We start from the raw sequence: 24,402 nt of genomic DNA, 5'->3' as shown, positions 1-24,402 counted from the left end.
AATTTATAATGTATAATGAAGTATAAGGTTGGGTGTCGATTTTCATAAATGCCCTTTATCATGTTAGGGAAGCTCCCTTCTATTCCTAGTTCGCTGAGTGTTTTTATCATAAAAAGTATTTACATATTTTTGTTCCAAGTATAATTATTTCAAGCATAAAAGTATTACATTAGGAGAAATCTATAGGAGAAAGTGGAATAGAAAAAATAGAGATTCTCGTTCAAAGAGAAAAAATTAATGAAAACTGTCTGACTATAAATAAGAACTTGTGCATGTATGTTTTAAATGAACATTGATAGGTATCGAATCACTGTGATACTTTCAGAAGTGTTCTAACAATTCTATTCAAACACAACAACATTTACTATATACAAAAAATCATACCATTTGCAACTGTTAAAACTCATGATAAAAATATAAAATACTGATTTACAAATGTCCAAGGGGAACACAGGTACTCAAAATTACTGTAGGTGATACATCCAGAAATATGAAGACACTGTTATAATCTAACCAGAACTTTCAGAAAGAGCAGGAAAGAAAATTCAACGTTCAAACAGTCAAATGTTTACTGAGCACCCACTACAACCTGTTCAATGTGCTAGGCACCACTCAATGTGCTAGCGATACAGCAGAAGACGATATAAAGACTTATGAACCTACATTCTAATGAGGACAGACAATAAGCAAATAAACATGTAAATGTATACTAGGTCAGAAAATTAGTGCTAGGGAGAAAAATAAAGCAAGGAAGTAGGACAAGGGGAGTTGGGAAAGGATTACTTTATACGTGAAGATGAAAGAAAGTTCAATGGCTGAGGTGACTTTTGAGCAGAGACCTGAAGACACCTGCAAGGGAACCATGTGACTATCCACTATCCAGATAGGGGGAGGGGCTATGGCATTTTACTCTGTGTAAGAACAAAAGCCACTAAGAGACCTAGGCAAAAGAGTGTCCTTCAATACAGACTAAGGAATGGGGGTACAAGACCAGGTTTGATTAAATAATTTTTTAATTAATTTATTTATTTATCTTTGGCTGCACTCAGTCTTCGCTGCTGCGCACAGGCTTTCTCTAGTTGAGGTGAGCAGAGGCTACTCTTCGTAGCAGTGCGCAGGTTTCGCATTGTGGTAGCTTCTCTTGTTGCGGAGCATGGGCTCTAGGTGTGCGGGCTTCAGTAGTTGTGGCATGTGGGCTCTAGAGCACAGGCTCAGTAGTTGTGGTACACAGGCTTAGTTGCTCCGCGGCATGTGGAATCTTCCAGGACCAAGGCTCAAACCCATGTCCCCTGCATTGGCAGGTGGATTCTTAACCCCTGAGCTACCAGGGAAGTCCCTGATTAAATAATTTTTGTTTGAACTAGCACCTTTAATAAAACTATTTCATTTCAGGTTTATAGAAAAAATATTTATCATCTATTACACATAAATAATCATATAAGGCAGTGAACTACTCCTAATCCTGTATATGATACACTAAATCTGTTTAATTTTTTTTTCCAGCAGTTACTGGAATTCCAGGAACAATGCCTAGTATAAATTTCACAATGCAAATTTAAACCGGAAAATTCGGCAGAATGAACAACTGCAGTGGTTTTTAAGCTTGTTTTTAGTAGCAGAATCCTTCAAATAAATGTAACATGGAACTCCACAGATACAAAAAAGATTATGATAATGTACATTTATCACGTAGGTTCAGGTTCAAAACTTTTACTAATATAAAGCAAATAAATGAGAATACTCTGTCCCGATGAAAGATAAAACTTTAAATTAGTTGTTACGATGTTATACCAACTTCAGCATCCAGTGTCTTCCGTATTGTTTTACATGTCTAGTATTGAAAAATTCTAATTCAAAGAGATTAAGAAACTATTTTATTACATCTGTTTACCATTACAGTTACTTAACAATTTGCCTTTTAATTTAAGGCTGTCCATTGTTTAAACGAATCTAGAAGACTGAAAGCAAAGTCATTTAAAAATGGTTGTTTCAAAATTTATCGTTACATTATATAACTGCTCATGTTCATTGAGGGGTGAACATTCAATTTAAGACAATAAATGGCAACAGTGAAATGACTTTTGTAAAAACACACTGCTGCATTGTTTGCAGTAGTGAAAGTCTAGAAATTACCTAAATGTATATCAACAGGAGACTAGTTAAACACAAACAGAATTTCCATAAGTGAACAGTATATTCTAATTAAAGAGAGAAAGGCAATTCACTGAGGACTACCCATGGAATTAATTCTCAAAATATAAATGAAAATAGCAAAGTAAAGAATGTGTACAGTATAACATTACATATGTTAAAGGGAGAGAAAGAGGAAAGAGAGGGAGAGGCTAAAGGAGAGAAGGAAGGAGCAGGAAAGGGGAGGAAGAGAGGGAGGTGAAAAAAAGGGAGAGAGATATATAAATATGTCTATACATTCATATATTATGGAATATCGACAGAAAAATCCACAGGAAATTAGGCTGTCTTGAAAGATAGAAACTGAATTAATTTGTGAACAGGAGTGAAAGGGAGATTTACTTTTTCCTGTAATTTAGGATACACTTTGCTGCCTTTTGAATTTTATAATATGTGCAAATATAACCTATTTCAAGAAATACTTCTTAAAAAAAATAACATAAAAAAGAATTATGAAAAAAGTCCAGGTTCAGAAGCTGCTTTAAATCATCCCTGTTTGGAATAAATACTTTAAAATTCTACCTTGTAATATTAGAATATTCATTAAGGCTATTTTTAAAAAATTGCTTTAGATGCCACACAGTCTTCTCTGTTAGACAACTACCCAAAACTTTAAAATAGTTCAATGTGAACCCTAATTTTGCTTCACTTTCGTAAGTGACAACCAGCAGTTTCTAAAATTAAAAAGTTTTAAAAAGTAAAATGTATGACAAATGATGATAATTGAAGACTAAAGTCAACCTGTCTTCATTATAGGGGAAAATAGTAATTAATTTACCTACTTTTATTTCTAAACCAGAATAACAAGTTTTCTGATTTAGTGCAAAATGTATTTTCATCTCTGTAAAAAGACTTCAATGTTACAGGTAATACACTTCATTGTGAAGGATCACTGTATATCATATATGGGGTAGCAGCTCAGGAAAATGAGAGCAAGAAAGAGAAATGTGCAAACGATACAACACAGAGAAGAATATAATACGCACTTAGTGAGAAAATAAAGATTCAAACAAAGACATTAAAGAAAGGTTTAATCTAAGGGGGGATAATTTCAAAAAGATTTGGAGAGTTCCATCTCTGCCTAGATATAGAAAGCTGAGAAGACCCTCAAGACGGTAAGACAAAGCTGAATGAACTACAAAATAACTTTTCCTGAACCTGTTGAAAAGCTCAGGTCACAAGGCAACAGTGCAGCATGAAATCTAAAGAAAGGCACTTCTAAGAAAAGAGGGAACACCAGCACTGAATCATCTGTGGCATAGCCTGGATGGCAGGCACCTTAAAAGCAAGTGAAGAAAATTCAGTTAATTTTCTAAATAAATTGATAAAGTCCAATTGTGGGTTAGTGGACAGCAAAGAACCTCAGGAGCCACAAGTACAATGGGAGTTCACATCAACTTTCAGGTTCTTCAAATGGAAATGGCATAAAAATGCTGAAACGTACACAAAGAACGCCTTCATCGGCTCACAAAACTTGACACAGCTAAAGAAAGAATCAACAAACTTGAAGAAAAGTCAATAGAAGTTACCCAAACTAAAAAAAAGAATAAAATAAAGCAAAGTATCCAAGAGCTATGAGATAATAACAAATGGTCTAACACATGTGTAATTGGTATCCCAGCAGGAAATGAGAGAAGAGAGCGTAAGTATTTGAAGAAACAATGGCTGAAAATTTTCCAAAAGTAATGAAAAATATCAAACCACAGATGCAGGAAGCTGAGAATCCCAAATAAGGTAAATATCAAAAAACAAAACAAAACAAACAAAAAATACAATGTAACACCACACAACACACCTAAACACATTATATTCAAGATGCTGAAAATCAGAGATAAAATCTTAAACCCAGCTAGAGAGGAAAAAAGTATGCATTAATGACAAAGGAACGAAGATAAGAAGTACATCAGACTTCTCAAAAGAAACTATGATCAGGAGATAACGGAGAGACATCTTTAAAGTGCTGAGAGAATTTTAAAAATCCTCTCAATCCAAAATTCTATATTGGTGAAAATATCATTCAAAGTGAAGACAACTTCCAGATTCAGCTCTGATATATAGAGATTGTAAGTCATCACTCCCATCTATAAAACACGGGAAAAAAACAACAACTTTTCTTTGATTCAACAGAAAACCAAGGTTATAGGGCAAACTGCCATCCTGCCATGTGGAGAGAGAGTTGAATACAGAGAGTGACAGTTGAGATAATGCTTACCTGGACCACTGGAAGGAACATTTAAATGGTAATTTCGACTAATTGCTGGTAGATGAGTGTGGACTACCATGAGAATGAAACTCCTAGGGCCCCCAAAACTTTCATGGGCTTTACCTCCAAGAACCACAGAAGTTTCTCATGGTGAAAAAGCAAGAAAGATACCCCTGTTTCTCTGGCAGGAAGAAAAGAAAAGTAACCATTCTGAAATATTCACACAGTGTTGTTCTTCCTAAAAAAGGCCTATTCTCCAGTAAAACAAACCTTACTAGAGCCTTATCTCACCCTGGAGACGGGCGTTTATCTGACATTATCTGCTTTCTCCTAGTCTTCCTATGTCACTGGGAGTGGGCAGGAAGGTAAGAAACACTTGTGAACACCATGTCCAGGGACACAGGTCACTAAAACACTGAGTTTTAATAAGATGATAGAACGCTTCCAGTCCCCCACACCTTACTACCACACCAATAGGGTTCCAGTATAACAATGCATTAGAGATAAAAGAGATGCAAGATGCATGCCCTATCTAAAGAGGAGTTTTTGTGGATGCCCAAGATAACAAGAGAAATAAAAACAAGGACAGTAGAGGAACTTTAAGCCTCTGGCACCTACAGCCACAGCAAACATTAACATAGCCAAACCCCTGGCCTTATGACCATAAAACCTCATATTGAAGACCTATTTACCTCATTTCCTATTACCCCACACATCATGTCCAGTTTTCAACAAAAAATTACAAAGCATTCTAAAAGACAAGAAAAAGCACAGTCTGAAGAGACAAAGTAAGCATCAGAACCAGACTTACATATGACATAGATATTGACATTTTCTGGCTCTTGCGGGAAAAGTAAACATTACCCAAGAAGAGACAGGTAATGTAAGCACAAAGATGGAACCATTAAGGATCAAAAAGAAATGCTAGAAATATAAAACACGTTAATATTATAACAGAAATGAAGACTGCATTTGACGAGTTCATCAGTACATAAGACATAGCTAAGGAATAGATCAGTGAATCTGAACCAGTGAATAGAAACTTGCAAAACTGAAATGCAATCGGAAAAAGAATGAAAACAAACAGAAGAGGACATCTAAGAACAGTGGACAATTTCAAAAGATGTAACATACACATAATTGAATACCAGAAGGAGAAAAAAAGAGAAAACAGTACAGAAAAAATAGGAAATAATAATGGCTGAGAACTTTCCAAAATTAATGACAGACCCCAAACCATGGATAAAGGAAGCAAAGAGAAGACAAAGTAGGATAAGAATCCAAAAAATGACAACTAGTTATCTCATTTCAAAATGGGGAACACGAGAGCAAAGAGAAAATTTTGAAAGACAGAGAAAAAACATACCTCACCTACAGGGGAACAAAGATAAGAATTACAAAAGACTCCTTGTTAGAAACTATGGAAGCAAGAAGAGAGTGGAGTGAGATAAAGTGCTGGAGAAAAAATCACCAACCTAGAATTCTACATCCAGCAAAATTATCTTTCAAAAGAGAAGTAAAGACTTTATCAGACAAACAAAAATTGAAGGAATTCATCACAGCAGATCTAGATTACCAGAAATGTTTTTTAAAAGTTCTTCAGGGAGAAGCAAAATTATACAGGTCAGAAACTGGGACATATATAAAGTAAGAATATTAGGGAAAGAATAAATGAAGATAAAATCTTTTTTCTTATTCTTAACTTTTTTTTTTTTTGGCTGTGTGGCATGGCTTGTGGGCTATTAGTTCCCCAACCAGGGATTGAACCCATGCCCCAGAAGTGAAAGCGCTGAGTCCTAACCACTGGACCACGAGGGAATTTCCTATTCTTAAAGTAATAATAGTGACAGTATATTGGGTGAAGATAGAATATGGATAACTGAAATGAATGAGAGCAATATCATAATGGACAGAATACATTGTTTAAAGGTATCTGCATTACATGTGAAACAGTATAATGGCATTTGAAGTTAACTTAATTACAAATGTATATTTCAAAATCTGGGCCAATCACTAAAAACTTTTTACAAACACATAATTGATACACTAATAGATGAGATTAAATGAATCATATGAAAGGTTCAGTGAAAACCAGACAGGGTAAAGCAAGAAAGCGAGAGAGAGAGAGAGAAAGTAAGAAAGAGTCAACTATACATCGCCTACAAGACTAAGGTTAAAAGTAAATATAAAGACTAACATTAAAAGTAAAAGGAAGGAGAAATATACCATGCAAACACTAATCAAAACCAAGCTCTCTCCTATCTCACACAGCATATAGAAATTAACTCTACGTTAGTCAAAGACCTAGATATAGGAGCTAAAACTATAAAACTCAGAAGAAAATACTGAGTTTTATATGGGATAAATCATCATAACTTTGGATTTGTATTAGAAACATCCCAAAAGCATGAGCAAAAAAAAAAAAAGAAAGAAAATACATATATTGAACTTCATCAAAATTAAAAACTGTACATCAAAGAATATTATCAGAAAAATAATAAGATCACCTATATAATGAGAGAAAATATTTGCAAATTATATACCTGATAAGGGTCTTCTAAAAAATATATAAAGAATACGTACAACTCAATAACAAAAAGACAACCCAATTAAAAAACAGGCAAAGGGCATAAACAGACATTTCTCTGAAGGAGATATACAAATGGCCAAAAGGCACATGAAAAGATACTCAACCTCATTTGTCATTAAGGGAATGTAAATAAAACCCACAAGATACCACTTCACATAAAGCATATTGACTATAATAACAGAATTGGCTATAATCAAAAATATAAGTGTTAGCAAGGAGAGAAATAGGAACACTTGTACATTGCTGGTGGGAAGGTAAAATGGTGAAACCACTGTGAAAAACAGTTATAGAGTTCCTCAAAAAGGTAAATAAATTCTACTCCTAGGTATATACCCAAAAGAATTGAAAATAGGTACTCAAAAAATATTCATATGAGAATGTTCAAAACAGCACTATTCACAACAGTCAAAAGGTTGAAACAACTCAAATGTCTATCACTGGATGAATGCATGAGTTGTGAGATATGCATGCAATGAAATATCATTCAGCCATAAAAAGGAAGTAAGTACTAGCTACATCATGGATGAACCTTGAAAACACTGTAGTAAATGAAAGAAGCCAGACATAAAAGGCCCATATATTGTATGAGTCCACTTATAAGAAATTAGAATAGAAAACAGATTGGTAGTCACCAGATGCTGGAGGGAGATTAGAATGGGCGGCAACTGCTTAGAGAGTACAGGGTTTTACTTTAGAGTGATGAAAATGTTTTGGAACTAGATAGAGGTGGTGGTTGCATGTTATGAATGTACCAAATGCCACTGAATTGTTCAGGGTAAAATGGTTCATTTTATGTTATGTAAATTTCACATCAATGAAAATAAAGAAGTAAAGAAAGAGAAAAGAAAGAGAGGGAGTGTGGGAGAAAGAAAGGAAGGAAAAAAAGGAGGGTAGCTGTACTAAGACAAAGCAGACTTCAGAACAAAAAAACTTATCAGGGCAACAGAGGCATTAAGTAAGGATTCAATAAGAAAACAAAACAATCCTTAGTGTGCATGCACCTAAAAACAGGGCATCAAAATATATGAGGCAAAAATTGATAGATCTGAACGGGGAAATGGACAAATCCATGTTATAGCTGAAGAATTCAAAACCTCCCTTGAGATAATCAACAAATGGAACAGAGAGGAAATCAGTAAGGATATAGCTGACCTGAACGGAACTATCAGTCAACTTGATCTAATTAATATTTATAGAATACTCTGTCCAACAACAGAACACATAGACTTCTCAAGCTCACATGGAAATACTCCTCAAGACAGACCACTTTCTGGGCCATAACACACACACTCTAACAAATTTTTAAAAAAATAGAAATCATACAAAGTGTGTTCTGAGACCACAATGGAATGAAGCTAGAAATCAGTAACAGAAAAATAGCTGGAAAATCCCTAAATTTTGGAGATTAAACAACACACATCTAAGTAACACATGGGTCAAAGAAAAAGTCTCAAGATAAATTTAAAATTATTTTGAATTAAATTAAAGTGGGAATAAATACAACTTATGAAAATGTGTAGGGTGCAGCAAAAGCATTGGGAAGTTAATTTATAGCATTAAATGCATATATCAAGAGAGAGCTAGACATCAATAATCTAAGATTCCACCTTAGGAAACTAAAGAAAGAAGAGCAATTTAAGCATCAAGCAAGCAGAAGAAAAAAAACAATAAAAATTACACAATCAATGAAATTGAGAAGAGGAAAGTACAATAATAGAAAATCAATGAAACCAAAATCTGGCTCTTTAAACAGATCAATAAAATAGATAAGCCTTTAGCCAGGCGAACAGAGAAAAAAAGAGAGAAGACAAGTTTACCAATATCAGAAATGCAAACGGGGTCATCACTACTGATTCCATGGAGAATAAAAAGACAATAAAGGAATATTATGAACAATTCTATGCTCACAAACTTGGTAAACTAGATGAAAGGGACCGATTACTTGAAAGCCTACTAAAACTCACACAAGGAGAAGTAGATTATCTGAATAGGCCTATTATTATTAAAGCAATTGAATCGGTAGTTAATAACTTCCCAACAGAGAAAGTATCAGGCCCAGATGGTTTCACTGGTGAATTCTACCGAAGATTTAAGGAAGTAATGATAACAATTCTCTACAAAATCTTCAAGGAAATATAAGAGTGAATATTTCTTAACTCATTCTATGAGGCCAGGCTTATCCTAATGTCAAAACCAGATAAAGACATTACAAGAAAGGAAAACTACAGACCGGTATCTCTCATGAATGCAAAAATCCTCAACAAAACGTTAGCAAATTGAGTGTAAAATTACATAAAAAGAATTATAAACCACAACCAAGTGTGATTTATTCCAGGTATGCAAAGCTGGTTCAACATTCAAAAATCAGTCACTGTAATCCACCACACATCAATAGGTTAAATAAGAAAAATCGTAGGAATTGACACAGGAAAACCATTCTCCTATACTCACAATAAAAACTTTCCACAAACCGGAATAAAAGGAAAATTCCTCAATTTAATTAAAAAAAAAACTGCAACCCCACCCTCACCCCAAACTATAGCTAACATCATAATTAATGGCAAGAAATTAGAAGCTTTCCCCCTAAGATAAGGAACAAGGCAAGGATATCATCTCTCTCTACTCCTATTCAACAGTGTAATGAAGTCCTAGCTAATACAATAAGAAAAGAAAAGGTACACAAATTTGGGACAAAACAATTAAACTGATGTGTGTGTGTGTATATATATATATATTTATTTATTTATTTACTTATATTTATATTTATATATATTTGTTGTTGATTCTTTGGAATGGATATAAAAAATCTCCAAGAACTCCAAGAATTAACAAGCAAATATAGCAAGGTCATAGGACAGAAGATTAATACACAAAAGTTAACTGCTTTCCAGTATATCAGTAATAAACAATTGGAATCCGAAATTTTAAAAACATTTACCATAGCACCAAACAAAACAATAAAAAACTTGGGTAAAAATCTAACAATACGTAAAGGATGTACATGTAGAAAACTACAAAACGTTAATGAAAGAAATCACAGACATATAAATAAATGGAGAGATATTCCATGTTCATGGATTGGAAGACTAAACACTAATATATCAGTTCTTCCCAACTTCATCTGTAGATTCAATGCAATCCCAATCAAAATCACCAGAATCTATTCTGTAGATATCAACAAACTGATTTTAAAGTTTATATGGAAAGGCAAAAATGCCCTGGAGTAACCAAGACAACCGTGAAGAAAAACAATGCTGGAGGATTCCCCATTACCCAACTTGAAGACTTAATATAAAGCTACAGTATTCAAGACAGAGTAGTTGGCCAAAGAATAGACACATAGATCAACAGACCAGAATAATTAGACCCACACAAATATGCCCAACGGATGATATAACAAATAGATATTTTTTCTCACAATTGAACGAAACTAGTTTTTAAATGCCTTAAATTCAAATCTTCCCAATAATGCTGATTAAGCTCAATCTCCATTCTATTAACGTCCAAAATGCTAAATTCTACTTTGTTTATACTTGGTGAACTATATCTATGATTAGAACCCGGAGGCATGAATTGGAGCAATTTAATAACTACATAAAAGGTGGCAACTAGCCGATAGAACAGTTTCACATGACCACCAGAAAATCTTGCTTTCCCCAAATGTTATTAATAGTCAGAAGAATAAAGAACATATTTTCTGAACTTGGTCTTCATGTCTCAGCTTAAATGTTACTTTGGGAGGCCTTCTGTGACCCCTGGGATAAGTTAAACCCACTTGCAGTATAATTAGGCAGAACCCTATACCTCCTCTCTTTTGTAAACATTACATTAATTATACTAAACTAACATAATTATATATAACTAATATACTGATATTAATGTGTTTACACATTATAGACTGTATGGCTCCAGCAGGTCAAAGACCTTTTCTTATTCACTAACCCCTTCTGCCCCTGGCACAAAGCAAATGCTCAATAATTATCTGTTGAATTTAACTGCATAAAATATGTGTTGTGAAGAAGAGGCATAAAATTTCAGTCATCAGAAACACCAAAAATCTATGTTTTTAAATGTCAAAGAGAAAAAGGTTCATAAAACTGGTCAAAATTTTTTCTTTAACTTACAAAATCGAAAGGGATTTTGTGAAAGAAAAAATTCCTAAAAGAAATGGGAATAACCAAAATTATCCAGCCATGACCCAGATCAGTAGTTCTCAACCTCACTCCACACAGAAGTTACCTGGGACATTTAAACAATACCAATTTAATTGGGCTATAATAGAGCCCAAATGATAGGTAGTACTTAAAATTTCTTCAGGTGAATCTAATGTTCTGTTAGGGTAAAATACAGTCCAGTACAAAGAGCTCAAGAAACTGTCTCAAACAAGTCTCACAACTGGAAAGATCACTACAATAAACAAGAAAATGAAAACTGATAAAATGGAAAATTAACAAACCTTTATTTAGTACCAATAGAGTTTTAGTAATAAACAAAAAGCATTTATAATTGATAAGTTAAGCAGAACATAAGCAAGGAGTACAGTATAAAGAAAAATCAAATTGTAAATCAGACAGTATGCTGTGAAAACCATAAGAACTCTACAGAGAATTTCACACTATCAAGATATATACTTTATTCAAATTCATTCATAGAGTCTACTACATGTCAAGCCAACTAGGCACAGGAAACTAAAACAAATAAAAGTGTGTTTTCTATAAACAGTGTGGAAACAAATGGTAAGCCAAATGGAAAACAAGATGATTGAATTCCTGTTCTCATCCTTCATTGAAATTAATTAAGTGGATTGAAGACTTAAATACAGAATGCAAAACTATGTTACTTTAAGAAGACAGTATAGGAGAATACCTTTATGATTTCAGATTAGGAAAGGATTTCTTCTTTTTTTTTTTTAGGAAAGGATTTCTTTTAAAAGACACAAAAATCAATAAGCATAAAGGAACAGAGTGATATTCTTATCTATACTGAAATTAAGAATTTTTACTCATCATAAGATACCATTTAAAGGAAGGAAAAAGTTCAGAAAATTGGAGAAGCTATTTGTAACCACATAAATGGGAACAAAAGCATTTATAAAGCCTTGGTATCCAGAATATATAAAGACCTGTATCCAGGATACATAAAGATTTCCTATGAATCAATGTCTTTTTTTTTTGAATTCTGAACTTTGTATGTGAAAACCCACAGGATGAACGTGTCTCTGCATGATGTTATCTTCTCCCAGAGAAGACCTAATTTGCTTCAGGCAAACATCTAGCCTAAGAACACTGACAACTGGTTATTAATTAAGCTTAATAAATCCAATCAGGGATAGGGATGATTTGACACTGGACATCAGTCTTTGTAAAGGCCGGTTTATTTCCAGTTCACAGTTACCACTAAGGTGTATCCTTTCAGAGTTCTAACCAAAATCCTTGGGGACTTAAATGAGTCCCTCATCCTTTGTGTGCCCTGAACTCCAATTTTTGAACCCCCTAACCACAGGATGTCAAAATCTCTCCTCAAATTCTCAGTTTCTCAATACTGCATGAGGAATTAGAGGATCTCTTTAGGGGGAAAAACTGGTCCCAAATGACTGGGCTCATGTAATTGAGCTTCCCACTTCTCTCAGATCTTGATTTTGCAATTCTTCACTACCTTGGTAGTTTTCAGTAATTTCAAATGGTTATACTTTTAATCTAGCTCTTCTAGTTATTTTCAGCAGGAGGGTTGGCTCAAAAAACCTAGTCTCTAATCACCTTCATAACTTTTTAAAGAATATACTTCTTTCTTCTAATTAAAAGGCCTAGAAGCAAGAACACTCCAGTAGTAATAAGCACCACAAGCACCTAAATTTTGGTTTCTAAATACCATTCCCACTAAAAGAAATTTGTACTCCTTGGAGAAATTGTTGATTCCACGTATCAGGGTGGGATATACAAGTCACACTGCTGTAGACAGAATGTTTGTATCCTCCCAGTTGCAATGTTGAAACAGTCCTCAATGTGATGGTATCTGGAGGTGGGGCCTTTGGGAAATGATTAGGTCATGATGGCAGAGCCCTCATGAAATGAGTTTAGTGTCTTATAATAGAGACTCCAGAAAGCTTGATCCCCCTTTCTGCCCATGTGAGGGCACAGTGAAAAAATGGTCACCTATGAACTAGGAATCAGGTCGTCATCAGACACTGAATCTGAGGGTTCCTTGATCTTGGACTTCTCAGCCTCCAGTACTGTGAGAAATAAATTTCTACTGTGTATAAGCTACCCAGTCTGTGGCATTTTGTTATAACAGCCCAAATGGACTAAAACAGATATCTAGTTAAAAGTAAATTCCTCTTCCACTTTTGACCCTCAGCTACCTAGCTCCTCTCCCTGAAGGTGATGTCTGTATAAAGGACTTTGTGTATCCTTCAAGATTTAAAACATATATAAAACTAGAAATTAGCCAAAAACAACAAATATAAGTGAACTTAGGTCAAAAATTGCCTACTCTGATCACTGTCAGATGGATATAGAGAAGATGGTCAATTAGGGTATCTTCAAATGTGTAAGCATTTTCTCTCACCATCTCTACTTCATGAAACAAATATTTGATAGACACCTTACTCTTATTAAGGGAGTTCAACACTATGCTGAAAAGTAGATAAGAAAAACACGATCCTTGCTCTTAAGAAGCTTACAATTTTGCTGAGGACAGGAAGTAAAAAAGAAAGTATTTTTCCTGGATAACACTTTACTAATGTCTTCCCGGATCCCCTGAATCCTGTCTAAAACCACGCTCTGCGGCTCCTTCCTCTCCATCACCATCCTGTCAAAAATCTGCTCTTTTCCAGAATTCTCTCAGTTTCAGTTCATGATACCAACACTGAGTGGGATGATGGATTTGATGGCAGTGAGGTTAAACAGAAACCTAAGAATCATCTTTGCACTTTCATCCCACATCCAGCAGATAAGCAAATTCTGACTATATATCCTAAATATTTCTAAAATTCCTCCTATCCTTTCTATCCCCGTTTTTGCTCTCAGTTAAGACCAGCATCATCTCTCATCTGGGCCACTTAATTGCTCCATACCGAAGTCTCTTCCCTCCAATTCTTGCTCCAAACCACTATTCTGAATGCTCCCCATCCTTAGTAGGCATGATACATAGGCCTTCATTAATCTGCCCTCTACCTACCTCTCCAATTTAACATCTTACCATTGCATCCCACTCAGATATAACCTTATTTCATCCTTCAACCATTCTAAACTTTTTTCAGGTTCCTCCAACCTACATTCCACACTTCTATACCTTGCATCTGCAGTTTATTTTGTTTGGAATGCCTCTTCTTTCCCAGTTCTATACCAATCCATCCACCTGGCTAATGCCTCTTGTGACAAGACCCAGATAACCTCCCTGACCAGGTCCTCTTCCCTACTCTGAACAGTAAGTTACTCCCCCCACACACTGTGACATCATAGATCTTGTACATACTTATATTATTGCTCTTATTTACCCTAAAATATAAGCATTTGTTCACATGTCAGCCTCCCCCAAAACTTGGTATCCTTTGAAGTTGTTCTCCAGTGTCTTATTTTTGCAAACCTAATGTCAACCCAATATACACTAAAATATCTCAATAAACGTTTGTGGTATTAACTAAGTGAATGAAGCCTTCTCTTTTCCTCCATCTCCCTTTCTCATTTTCTTCCCCCTTCGGATAGCAACCCACAACCATGTGTCATGACTCAGTCTACGGATATAAGTTAGTTACATGATTTCAGAATTCTGATGCCATAAAAGGTGACATGTTCTACCCAAAGGCTAAATTAGCAAAGTCCCTAAGTGAGGACAGCACAATTTTCCAGCGGAACCTCGGGTCCAAGAAAAGAATCTCTTTCAAGCATAATCTCAAGTCCTCTTGATTCCCATCCTAAGACAGTCTCAGTTTCTAAATGGATTACAAGGCTCATCCTCAGCAGGCCCAATCCAGCCTTAAATTGGACACTTTAAGATAGAACAAGTTTCGCCACTAAGATGTCTCCATCAAAGTATCTGAGATAGCTGGGGGCAAAGACTTTAGTCTGTAAAGCCCCTTATACAGCTAATGTTTCCCTGGAATATCCCGTGAAACACTGCTCATCTTAAAACTACTTGACTTGAAAACTTACTTAATCTTATTCTGATACTCATTCATCGCTCAATATTTATTTAGCACCTACTCTGTGCTGGATACTTTACCAAAGCTCTGGGGTCATCACCCATAACATAAATATGTATATGCGACGTGACCTGACTTGCCTGACCTGACTTGTCTCCATGGCCTAAATGACAATGATGATGGTGTGGCGTGGCATGGCTGCACCTGGCCCCTGCTTATTCTGTGCTGGGACCTCATCTTCCAGTCCCCAGTGTAAGGCATACTATAAATCAATCCTAATTCAAGAGTTGCCCAGCTGACTCTACAGCATTTAGTTGGTTCTCTTTTTCCTCTAACTCTTCTCTCTCTGCCAACATTATCTTGGATTTTGGTTTGTTTTTTAAGTTTCCATTATTTAGCTTCTTTTATAAAGTTGAATTTTTAAGTTTTCTCCTTCTCCCTCTCAAAAAAATGCCAAACTAAAACTAAAATGTCAGACATTATTTGTCTTCTTATTCATATACTGGTTCTCAATACTTTACCTGTGCTTCCACAGCTCTATGGAGAAAAAAGTACTTCTCCTTCCTGCTTTATTGGCACTTTCTGGAATTACAAATTCAATGCTAAATAATTGTGGCAGGTGACAAAACAATTTCCTCATAAATCACAAGGTATAAAGAGCTTGGTAGAAGCTGAATGTAAAGCAAACAGATACACTCTTCTGACAAATTAGAACAAGGTATAATTAGAACTCAAAGGATAGCTTGGAGTACCGTGAAGAGGAAATTGAAGAAAATCTTGGGCAGGGTACCTCCAGTACCAGTTAAAGTAAATAATCTAGCACTAAAATTCCTACTAAAGAGTCAAGAACCTGGACTTCCCAGGTGGTCCAGTGGCTAAGACTCCATGCTCCCAATGCAGGGGGCCTGGGTTTGATCCTTGGTCAGGGAACTAGTTCCCACATGCATGCTGCAACTAAGATCCCATGTGCTGCAACTAAAAAAGATCCCACATGCTGCTACTAAAGATCCTGCATGCCACAACAAAGATCCCTCGTGCTGCAGCCAGGACCCGGCGCAACCAAATAAATATTTTTTTAAAAAAGGAGAGTCAAGAAACAATTCACAGGCAGGAGGTGTGTGGAAAATATGATAGTGGAGGGCTAAATCATTTCTTTTTTTAAAAAAATGTACAGCTTCACTCTAACATTTTTTTAAATTATTTATTTATTTATTTATTTATTTATGGTTGTGTTGGGTCTTCGTTGCTGTGCACAGGTTTTCTCTAGTTGCATCAAGCAGGGGCTACTCTTCACTGCAGTGCACGGGCTTCTCATTGTGGTGGCTTCTTTTGTTGCGGAACATGGATTCTAGGCGCGCGGGATTCAGTAGTGTGGCACGTGGGCTCAGCAGTTGTAGCTCGCAGGCTCAGTAGTTGTGGCGCATGGGCTTAGTTGCTCTGTGGCATGTGGGATCTTCCTGGACCAGGACTGAACCCGTGTCCCCTGCATTGGCAGGCGGATTCTTTTTATTTTTTTATTTTTTTTTTGCGGTACACAGGCCTCTCACTGTTGTGGCCTCTCCTGTTGTGGAGCACAGGCTCCGGACGCACAGGCTCAGCGGCCATGGCTCACAGGCCCAGCCACTCCGTGGCATGTGGGATCTTCCCGGACCGGGGCACGAACCCGTGTCCCCTTCATCGGCAGGCGGACTCTCAACCACTGCGCCACCAGGGAAGCCCCTTTTTATTTTTTATTCTTTTTAATTTATTTATTTTATTTATTTTTGGCTGTGCTGGGTCTTCGTTGCTGCGCGTGGGCTGTCTCTAGTTGCGGCGAGTGGGGGCTACTCTTTGTTGTGGTGCACAGGCTTCTCATTGCGGTGGCTTCTCTTGTTGCAGAACATAGGCTCTAGGCACATGGGCTTCAGTAGTTGTGGCACGTGGGTTCAGTAGTTGTGGCTCACAGTTCTAAAGCACAGGCTCAGTAGTTGTGGTGCACAGGCTTAGTTGCTCCACAGCACGTGGGATCTTCCAGGACCAGGGCTCGAACCTGTGTCCCCTGCATTGGCAAGCAGATTCTTAACCACTGTGCCACCAGGGAAGTCCCCCAAATCATTTCTAATCACACAAGTCTGGGAGTGATCACTCCAACCTCTGAACTCCTGTAACTATATATGTGATACCCAATCCAGACTTGTTCTTGAAATGCTTATCTTACTTGCTAGACGATACATTCTTTGGCTGTTTATTTCATCTTTATAATAGCCCTCTGGCAGGCATATTTTAAAAAACAACCTCGTGCATCAACCCTGTGATTTTCAGGTTTTAACTTACTTTCACAGGTAGGCTGCCCTATTGGAAGACTATACAATCTTCGAGCTCTTAGCAATTACATTTATCATTTAAAAGCAGTCTCAGTGCTATTCAAGTAATACATATACTAGAGATCAGATTAAATAGTAATGAGACTGTTTTCCCATAATCTTCTCCCTTTATGAATGGCAAAGCTAAGACCAAACACTGAAGGTAATAATCCTTCCTAACGTCAAAAATACACTTCTATAATAACAAGCACCTCAGAATATATACATGCCACAAAATGTGCATCTATATAATGTTATACAGTTTGAAAAGTAATGTCACATACTCTTACCTCATTTAAGCTCCACAATTTTTATTTTACCAGGGAGTAAAACTGCGTAAGTTGCCTGAGGAAACTAATAATTATTGAGTGCCTACTGTTCTAGTACCCATCATTAACAAATACGATCAACACATACTTTACGTGCCGACAACCTCATGACGCATGACATTGGTTTTTAAAACAGGCCTGCTAGAGCTGAACATGTAAGACTACTTATTAAATGAAAGATTTTAGGTTTGTTTCCCATTATGTGTAAGTCTGTACTGGGTGCTGTAATTCTTCTCTAACTTTAATGTGCATACTTATCACTGGAGATCTTGTCAGAATTCAAATTATGATTCAATAGGTCTCAGGTAGGGCTCAAGATTTCTAACAAGGTGCCAGGTGATGCTGATATTGTTGGTCTGCATTTTGAAAGCAAGGTTGGACTTCTCTGGTGGCACAGTGGTTAAGAATCTGCCTGCCAATGAGAGCAAGGTTGTAGAATATATAATTTACCCTGGGAGTTCCCTGATAGCCTAACGGTTAGGATTCCGGACTTGCACTGCCAAGGCCAGAGTTTGATCCCTGGTCGGGAACTGAGATCCCATGAGCAGCCTGGAGCGGCCCAAAACAAAAACACAAATTTACCCTAACTAGCACTACTAGCTAAAACTTAACGTCCTTTCATCTTCAATAACTCTTAAGTGATACTATTATCATTCCTACTTGACACCCAAGACTAAGGCTCAGAGAAATTAACTTTGCCTACATGACAAAGCTGATGTGTGCGGAACCAGATTACAAACTTAGGCACACGGACTCCACAGGGCACTCAACCGCTCCACAGTATCCCGACGTGATCGCAGTTGACAGGCAGATTCTGAAGTCTAAGCCAGATGCAGAGTTGTTATCTCCTGTACCACTCTTCCGAGTGGGGTCCCTGCTGTAATTGTGCGTCTGGTGCCAACAGAACGTTGGAGGGCAGGGGAATGAGATCCAGAGCCTCCCTCTCAATACGGCGCAGTGGGTGGGGAACGCCCGGACAGTCCTGCGGCGGGGACGGTGTCCTCGGGGTACCACGGAACCATGGGTGGTACGCCAGTTGTCCTCGGGAGGGAGAGAGGGGGCGGGGCCTGCGCCAGGGAAAGGTTCCGGCGGGACGTACCAACGCGCGCCGGGGAAGGGGTTCCAGAGGCGAGGCCGGCGCTGCTGCCTCCGCGCCCGGAGCCGAGGCCGCGGAAGTCTTAACCCGACCCTCGGCTCCCTTGTGGAGTGGAATACCAGGGTTCTCTTTCGCTACAGCCGTTTCCTAAGAGACTTCCTCCGGCCCCTCAGTCGAGTGGGAGGCCCCGGAAATGGGGGCCGAGCGGCACCTGGCCAGCCGCTGGGGGGAGACTGTCCAGTCGTTTACGAACTCTATCACGCCCCACGCAAACCCACCCACTCCGGTGCCGCCGCCGTAGCCCTTACCAGCTCTTTGGGCGGCTTCTCTGGGGTTTTTCCAAACAGCCCCATGGCGAACTGAACCCGTCTCACCCCTCCCGGCTTTCCGTTCCCTGCACCCAGGCAGGTCACGGGCAGCCGCCTGGGCGGGGCCGCTGAGAGGCGAGAAGTCGGAGCGCCAGGAGCAGGGAGCGGCCGCGGGGAGCCTTGGTGCGCATGCGCCGAACTCATGCGCAGACTTGGGTCGGCGGAGTTTTGTCAGAAAGATTGAGGCGATTGCGCACTTTCTGGGAGGGGGACTTGTGGGCCTAGGTGTATTCTTCTGAGGCGTAGAGGCGGTTCCTCTGAAAGATGCGAGTTTATTGACTACACCTGGTGATTACAGCTGTGCCTGCTCACCTAAACCTGTATGTTGTGGCACCGGAAGTCTGTATCTCTACCCAAACGAGGTACAACACTTTTACAACCACTTTCCTAACATCTGTCCCGTAGGCACCTCACATGCAGCGAGCCAGAAATGACCTCTTCCTCCCGGCAGACCTGCTCCTCTCCTCTGTTGTCACTACCGTGACCTAGTCACTAAAACCTGGACATTATCTTTCCTGCCCCTCTTACCAAGTCCCAGCAATTGTAACTTTCCTTTTTTTTTTAAACTCCAGCCCTCCTCTTTCATCCCAAGTGTCACAGCTTCTGTTCGGGCCTTCGCCATTTCCAGCGTGAATAATTCCTACCTGCCGTGTGTGTGTGTGTGTGTGTGTGTGTGTGTGTGTGTGTGTGTGTGTGTCTGTGTGTGTGTCTGTGTGTGTGTGTCTGTGTGTGTGTGTGTGTCTGTGTGTGTGTGTGTGTGTGTGTGTGTGTGTTCCTGCAGTCCACATACACCATAATAATTCCTACCTGCCGTGTGTGTGTGTGTGTGTGTGTGTGTGTTCCTGCAGTCCACATACACCATAATAATTCCTACCTGCCGTGTGTGTGTGTGTGTGTGTGTGTGTGTGTGTGTGTGTGTTCCTGCAGTCCACATACACCATAACCTTCATCAAATTCTCGGGACTCTGTGACTAAAAAGGACTAGTCGCATTTTAGCTGGGCAATCTCTGATTGAACCTACAACGGTGATCTGATGGCTGCTGTCATTACCTCCTCTCATGATGGGAAGAGCCATTTAGTGCCTCAACCCCATACTCCCATCTCTGGTGGGAATGTAAAATGGTACTACACTCTGAAAATACTTTGGCAAGTTCTTTAAATGATAAACGTACATCTATCTCATGCCATTCCACTGCTAGCTATTTATCCAAGAGGAGGAGAAGAGTATGTTCTTACAAAGACTTGTACAGGCCTCCTTATTTGTAATTGCCAAGAACTGGCAATAATCCAAATGTCTATCAACAGGTGAATGGATAAACCAATTGTGGTAGTAAAAAAGAACAGACTTGATACGTGCAACAACATGGATGAATCTCAATTATGCTGAGTGAAAGAAGCCAGAAAAAAACAAAAGAGTACATTTTGTATGATTTCATTTCTATAACATTCTAGAAGATGCAAACTATAGTGACAGAAAGTAGATCAGTGGTTGCTAGGGCACAGGGCTTGGTTTTGAAAGAGGCAGGAAGGAGGGATTGCCAAGGGACATAAGGAATATTTGGGGGGTGATGGATATTATCTTGTTTCTGGTGATGGTTTCACGGATACCTACAGTGTTAAAAATTGGACACTTTAACATGGAAGCAACCTAAATGTCCATCAGCAGATGAGTGGATAAAGAAGATGTAGTGTACACACATACACACAATGGAATATTACTCAGCCATAAAAAAGAATGAAATAATGCCATTTGTAGCAACATGGATGGACCTAGAGATTATCATACTAAGTGAAGTAAGTCAGACAAAGACAAATTACATATGATATCATTTATATGTTGACTCTAAAAAATGATCAAATGAAATTGTTTACAAAACAAAAACACGCACAGACATAGAAAACAAACTCTTGGTTCCCAAAGGGGAAAGGAGGAGGAGGGATAAATTAGGAGTTTGGGATTAACAGAAACAAACTACTAAATATAAAATACATAAGCAAGGACCTACTGTATAGCACAGGGAACTGTATTCAATATATTGTAATAACCAGTAATGGAAAAGAATCTGAAAAAGATTATATATATATATATATATATATATATATATATATATATATATATACAAAATTGAATCACTTTGCTGTACACCTGAAACTAACACATTCTAAATCAACTATACTTCAATAAAAATGGACACTTTAAATATGTACACTTTATGTCAACATACTTCAATAAAGTTCTTTTTAAAAACAAATAGCAGTATAGGGGCTTCCCTGGTGGCACAGTGGTTGAGAGTCCGCCTGCCGATGCAGGGGACACGGGTTCATGCCCCGGCCTGGGAAGATTCCACATGCCGCAGAGCGGCTGGGCCCATAAGCCATGGCCACTGAGCCTGTGCGTCCGGAGCCTGTGCTCCGCAACAGGAGAGGCCACAACAGTGAGAAGCCCACGTACCGCAAAAAAAAAAAAAAAAATAGCAGTATATGTTCACTGTAAAAAGTAAAACCTCCAACTCACTTCCTCAAGGAAAAAGGTCTCAAACTACTTATAATATTAAATAGTTGGTGTGAATGTGATCTTTCCTTTGGAGAATTTTTTAATATATATTTTTACTTATTTGGGAGCATATTGTACATATTGTTTTGCTATCTTCTTTTAAAAATTTTTTTACATAGATTTTCATTGATATTAATATCTAGAGCTAAGGGATTCCAAAGCAGGAATGTACTAACATTTATTTAACCATTTCCTTATTGTATGACATTAAGTGGTTTCCAGTTTTCCCCTTTACCAATAAATATAGACACAGCTTAAATTTTTAAGGTACTACCAATATCGTCCATACAGTTTGCACAGTTTGAACTACCAACAGCGTGTGAGAGCACCCTATTCCCTAAATCCTTGCTAACAATGAATTTAATCAATATTTTACATTTTTGCCAACTCGAGGGTATAAAATATTGTTTTAAATTTTCATTTCTCTGATTACTAGTCTAGATGAGCATCTTTTGGTATATTTGTTGGCTATTTGAATTTCTTCTGTGAATTGCCTCTTCGTATCCTTTGCCCATTTTCCATTGAATTGTCTCCCTTTCTTCCTTCCTCCCTTCCTTTTATTTTTTTTTTTTTAGTGTGATGGAGCTCTCTGAAGATGAGAAACCTGTAGAAATGTTTTTAAGTCTCCTTCACCATATACCTCTTCTTTTTTTGATAATGAACTATAAGGCAGAAATTTTTCAGGTGGGAGGTCACTGGACTTCCAATTAGTCAACAATATTTATTAAATGCTTACTATGTGTCAGACATTCTATAGGCTGTAAGACAACCACGATGAACAAAAAGGAACCTCATACAATCTGATGAGAAGGACAGATACTAAACAATGGTGATAAATAAAACTGAGTGAATTACCACAAATGTGTAAAATTCTGACTATAGGAAGAACATGGTGTTCAGTGACTCTTCCCTGAGCATGTTTTGCTTTATTGTGCTTCACAGATACTGCATTTTTTTTTTTTGCAAATTGTAGGTTTGTGGCAACCTTGCATCAAGCAAGTCTGTCGGCACCATTTTTCCAATGACATTTGCTCGCTTTATGTTTCTGCGTCACATTTTGGTTATTCTAGCAATATTTCAAACTTCATTATTAGTATATTTGTTATGGTGATCAGTGATCAGTGATCTTTGATGTTACTATTGCAAAAATAATACAACTTGCTGAAGCCTCAGATGATGGTTAGCATTTTTTAGCAATGAAGTATTTTTGTATGCACATTTGTTTAGACATAATGCTACTGCACGCTTAATAAACTACAGTATAGTGTAAACATAACTTTTATATGCACTGGAAAACCAAAAAACTCGTGTGACAAGCTTTCTTGCATTATTTGCTTTATTGTGGCAGTCTGGAACCGAACCCACAATAACTCTGAGGTATGCCTGTATAAGCTGAGGCCTGAAGGGTGAGCTAGCAGAGGGATGAAGAGTTTCCAGTGCAAAAGAAACCCCATGTGCCTAAGAGCCTTCCCAGTTGTAGGGGGTGGAGGTTTGGGGCCACAGGCATTTCATTTGTTCTAAAGTTGGTCATTGAGGACAAAGAGGCCAAACAGAGTGCAGAGGACAGTTTGATTTGGTATGTGGCATTTCACAGAAATACAGAGCCCAAAGCTACCGACAGAGCCTTAAAAACACATCAATGCATTTGCTCCTCAGCGACTGGAAGGGCACTATGCATCTTCCACGCATTTTCCAGGCTCCACACTTAGAGCAACATATACTTTCTATTCGTGTCCTGATACTGCCTTGGCATTGGACAGAGCTGTGGCTGCGGCTGAAATTCGTCCTTCCTACATAGACCCAGGAAGCATGCACCAGATCCTCCCACCTGCTGAGACTCACATCTGAGGGGGTGGGAAGAACTAAGTGAGCAGGCATTCTAGCTCTTTGCTCCTGCCAAACACAGCAAGTATTTAACAGGATCACACTCCCTTGCCATATGTTCACATAGACATTTATGCACACACATTTTAAAAGGTTTTATATGCATTCTCCTCCAGATCCCTGAAAAATATGACATATAGATGCATATCCTTGACGTGAAAGTTGCCTCAATGCCTGATGCTTTAAGTATTTCCCTAAATTTGAAATGAGAAGTAGAAAGGACTGTTTTCCCTTCATTCCCCAGATTGTCCTTGCTCATTTCAGTAAGATTTCCTACCTTAGTGAGCTTCCTGGCTCACAACTGCTCCCCATTCACCAGGTAGACTGTTAAATGAAATGCTTTGGGCAAGAAAGTGACAACCCAATTCCTGGCAGGAATTTTGACCTAATAAAAACAAGATACACCTTGTTTTATACAACAGATGGACTCTGAAAATGTTAGATATAAACTGACCTTTGGGAAATTGAATCCCCTCCCTTGCCTTATATAATAATTTTGGAGTGGATTTCTTAATTTCTGACCAACCTTCAGGTGGGAGGGACTCCTAACCACAGTTTATGACTTGAGATAAGGCAAAGAAAGACCTTGGGTCATCTCCTCCCCACTTGCAACCTTCTTCCACCAACCTTACAATGACTCTTGTATTAGATTCCTAGTGCTGCTATAACAAAGTATGACAAATTAGGTGGTTTAAAACAATTTACT

General features: G+C 38.0%; 1 protein-coding gene and 1 long non-coding RNA gene across 2 annotated transcripts in view; both read right to left on the bottom strand.

Moving 5' to 3' along the window:
• The window catches only part of CHMP3 (charged multivesicular body protein 3), an 82,221-nt gene extending 62,870 nt beyond the window's left edge, over positions 1–19,351 (bottom strand). The window contains exon 1 of the mRNA XM_019942230.3: positions 19,199–19,351. Within this exon, the coding sequence (XP_019797789.1) occupies positions 19,199–19,243 (45 nt within the window). The 5' untranslated portion in view covers positions 19,244–19,351. The remainder of the gene's footprint in view (positions 1–19,198) is intronic.
• Positions 11,426–19,192, bottom strand: LOC141276312 (uncharacterized). Its single transcript, XR_012325622.1, has 2 exons — positions 18,498–19,192; positions 11,426–17,161 (listed from the first exon to the last, which is right to left on the bottom strand). It is a non-coding gene; the product is annotated as an uncharacterized lncRNA (long non-coding RNA).
• Positions 19,352–24,402: the final 5,051 nt, after the last annotated feature.

Source organism: Tursiops truncatus, chromosome 14 (genome assembly GCF_011762595.2).
Source record: "Tursiops truncatus isolate mTurTru1 chromosome 14, mTurTru1.mat.Y, whole genome shotgun sequence".
NCBI classification, from domain to species: Eukaryota; Metazoa; Chordata; class Mammalia; order Artiodactyla; family Delphinidae; genus Tursiops; species Tursiops truncatus.
Note: the sequence above shows the minus strand (reverse complement) of the source record. Positions and strands in the feature narration are given on the sequence as shown.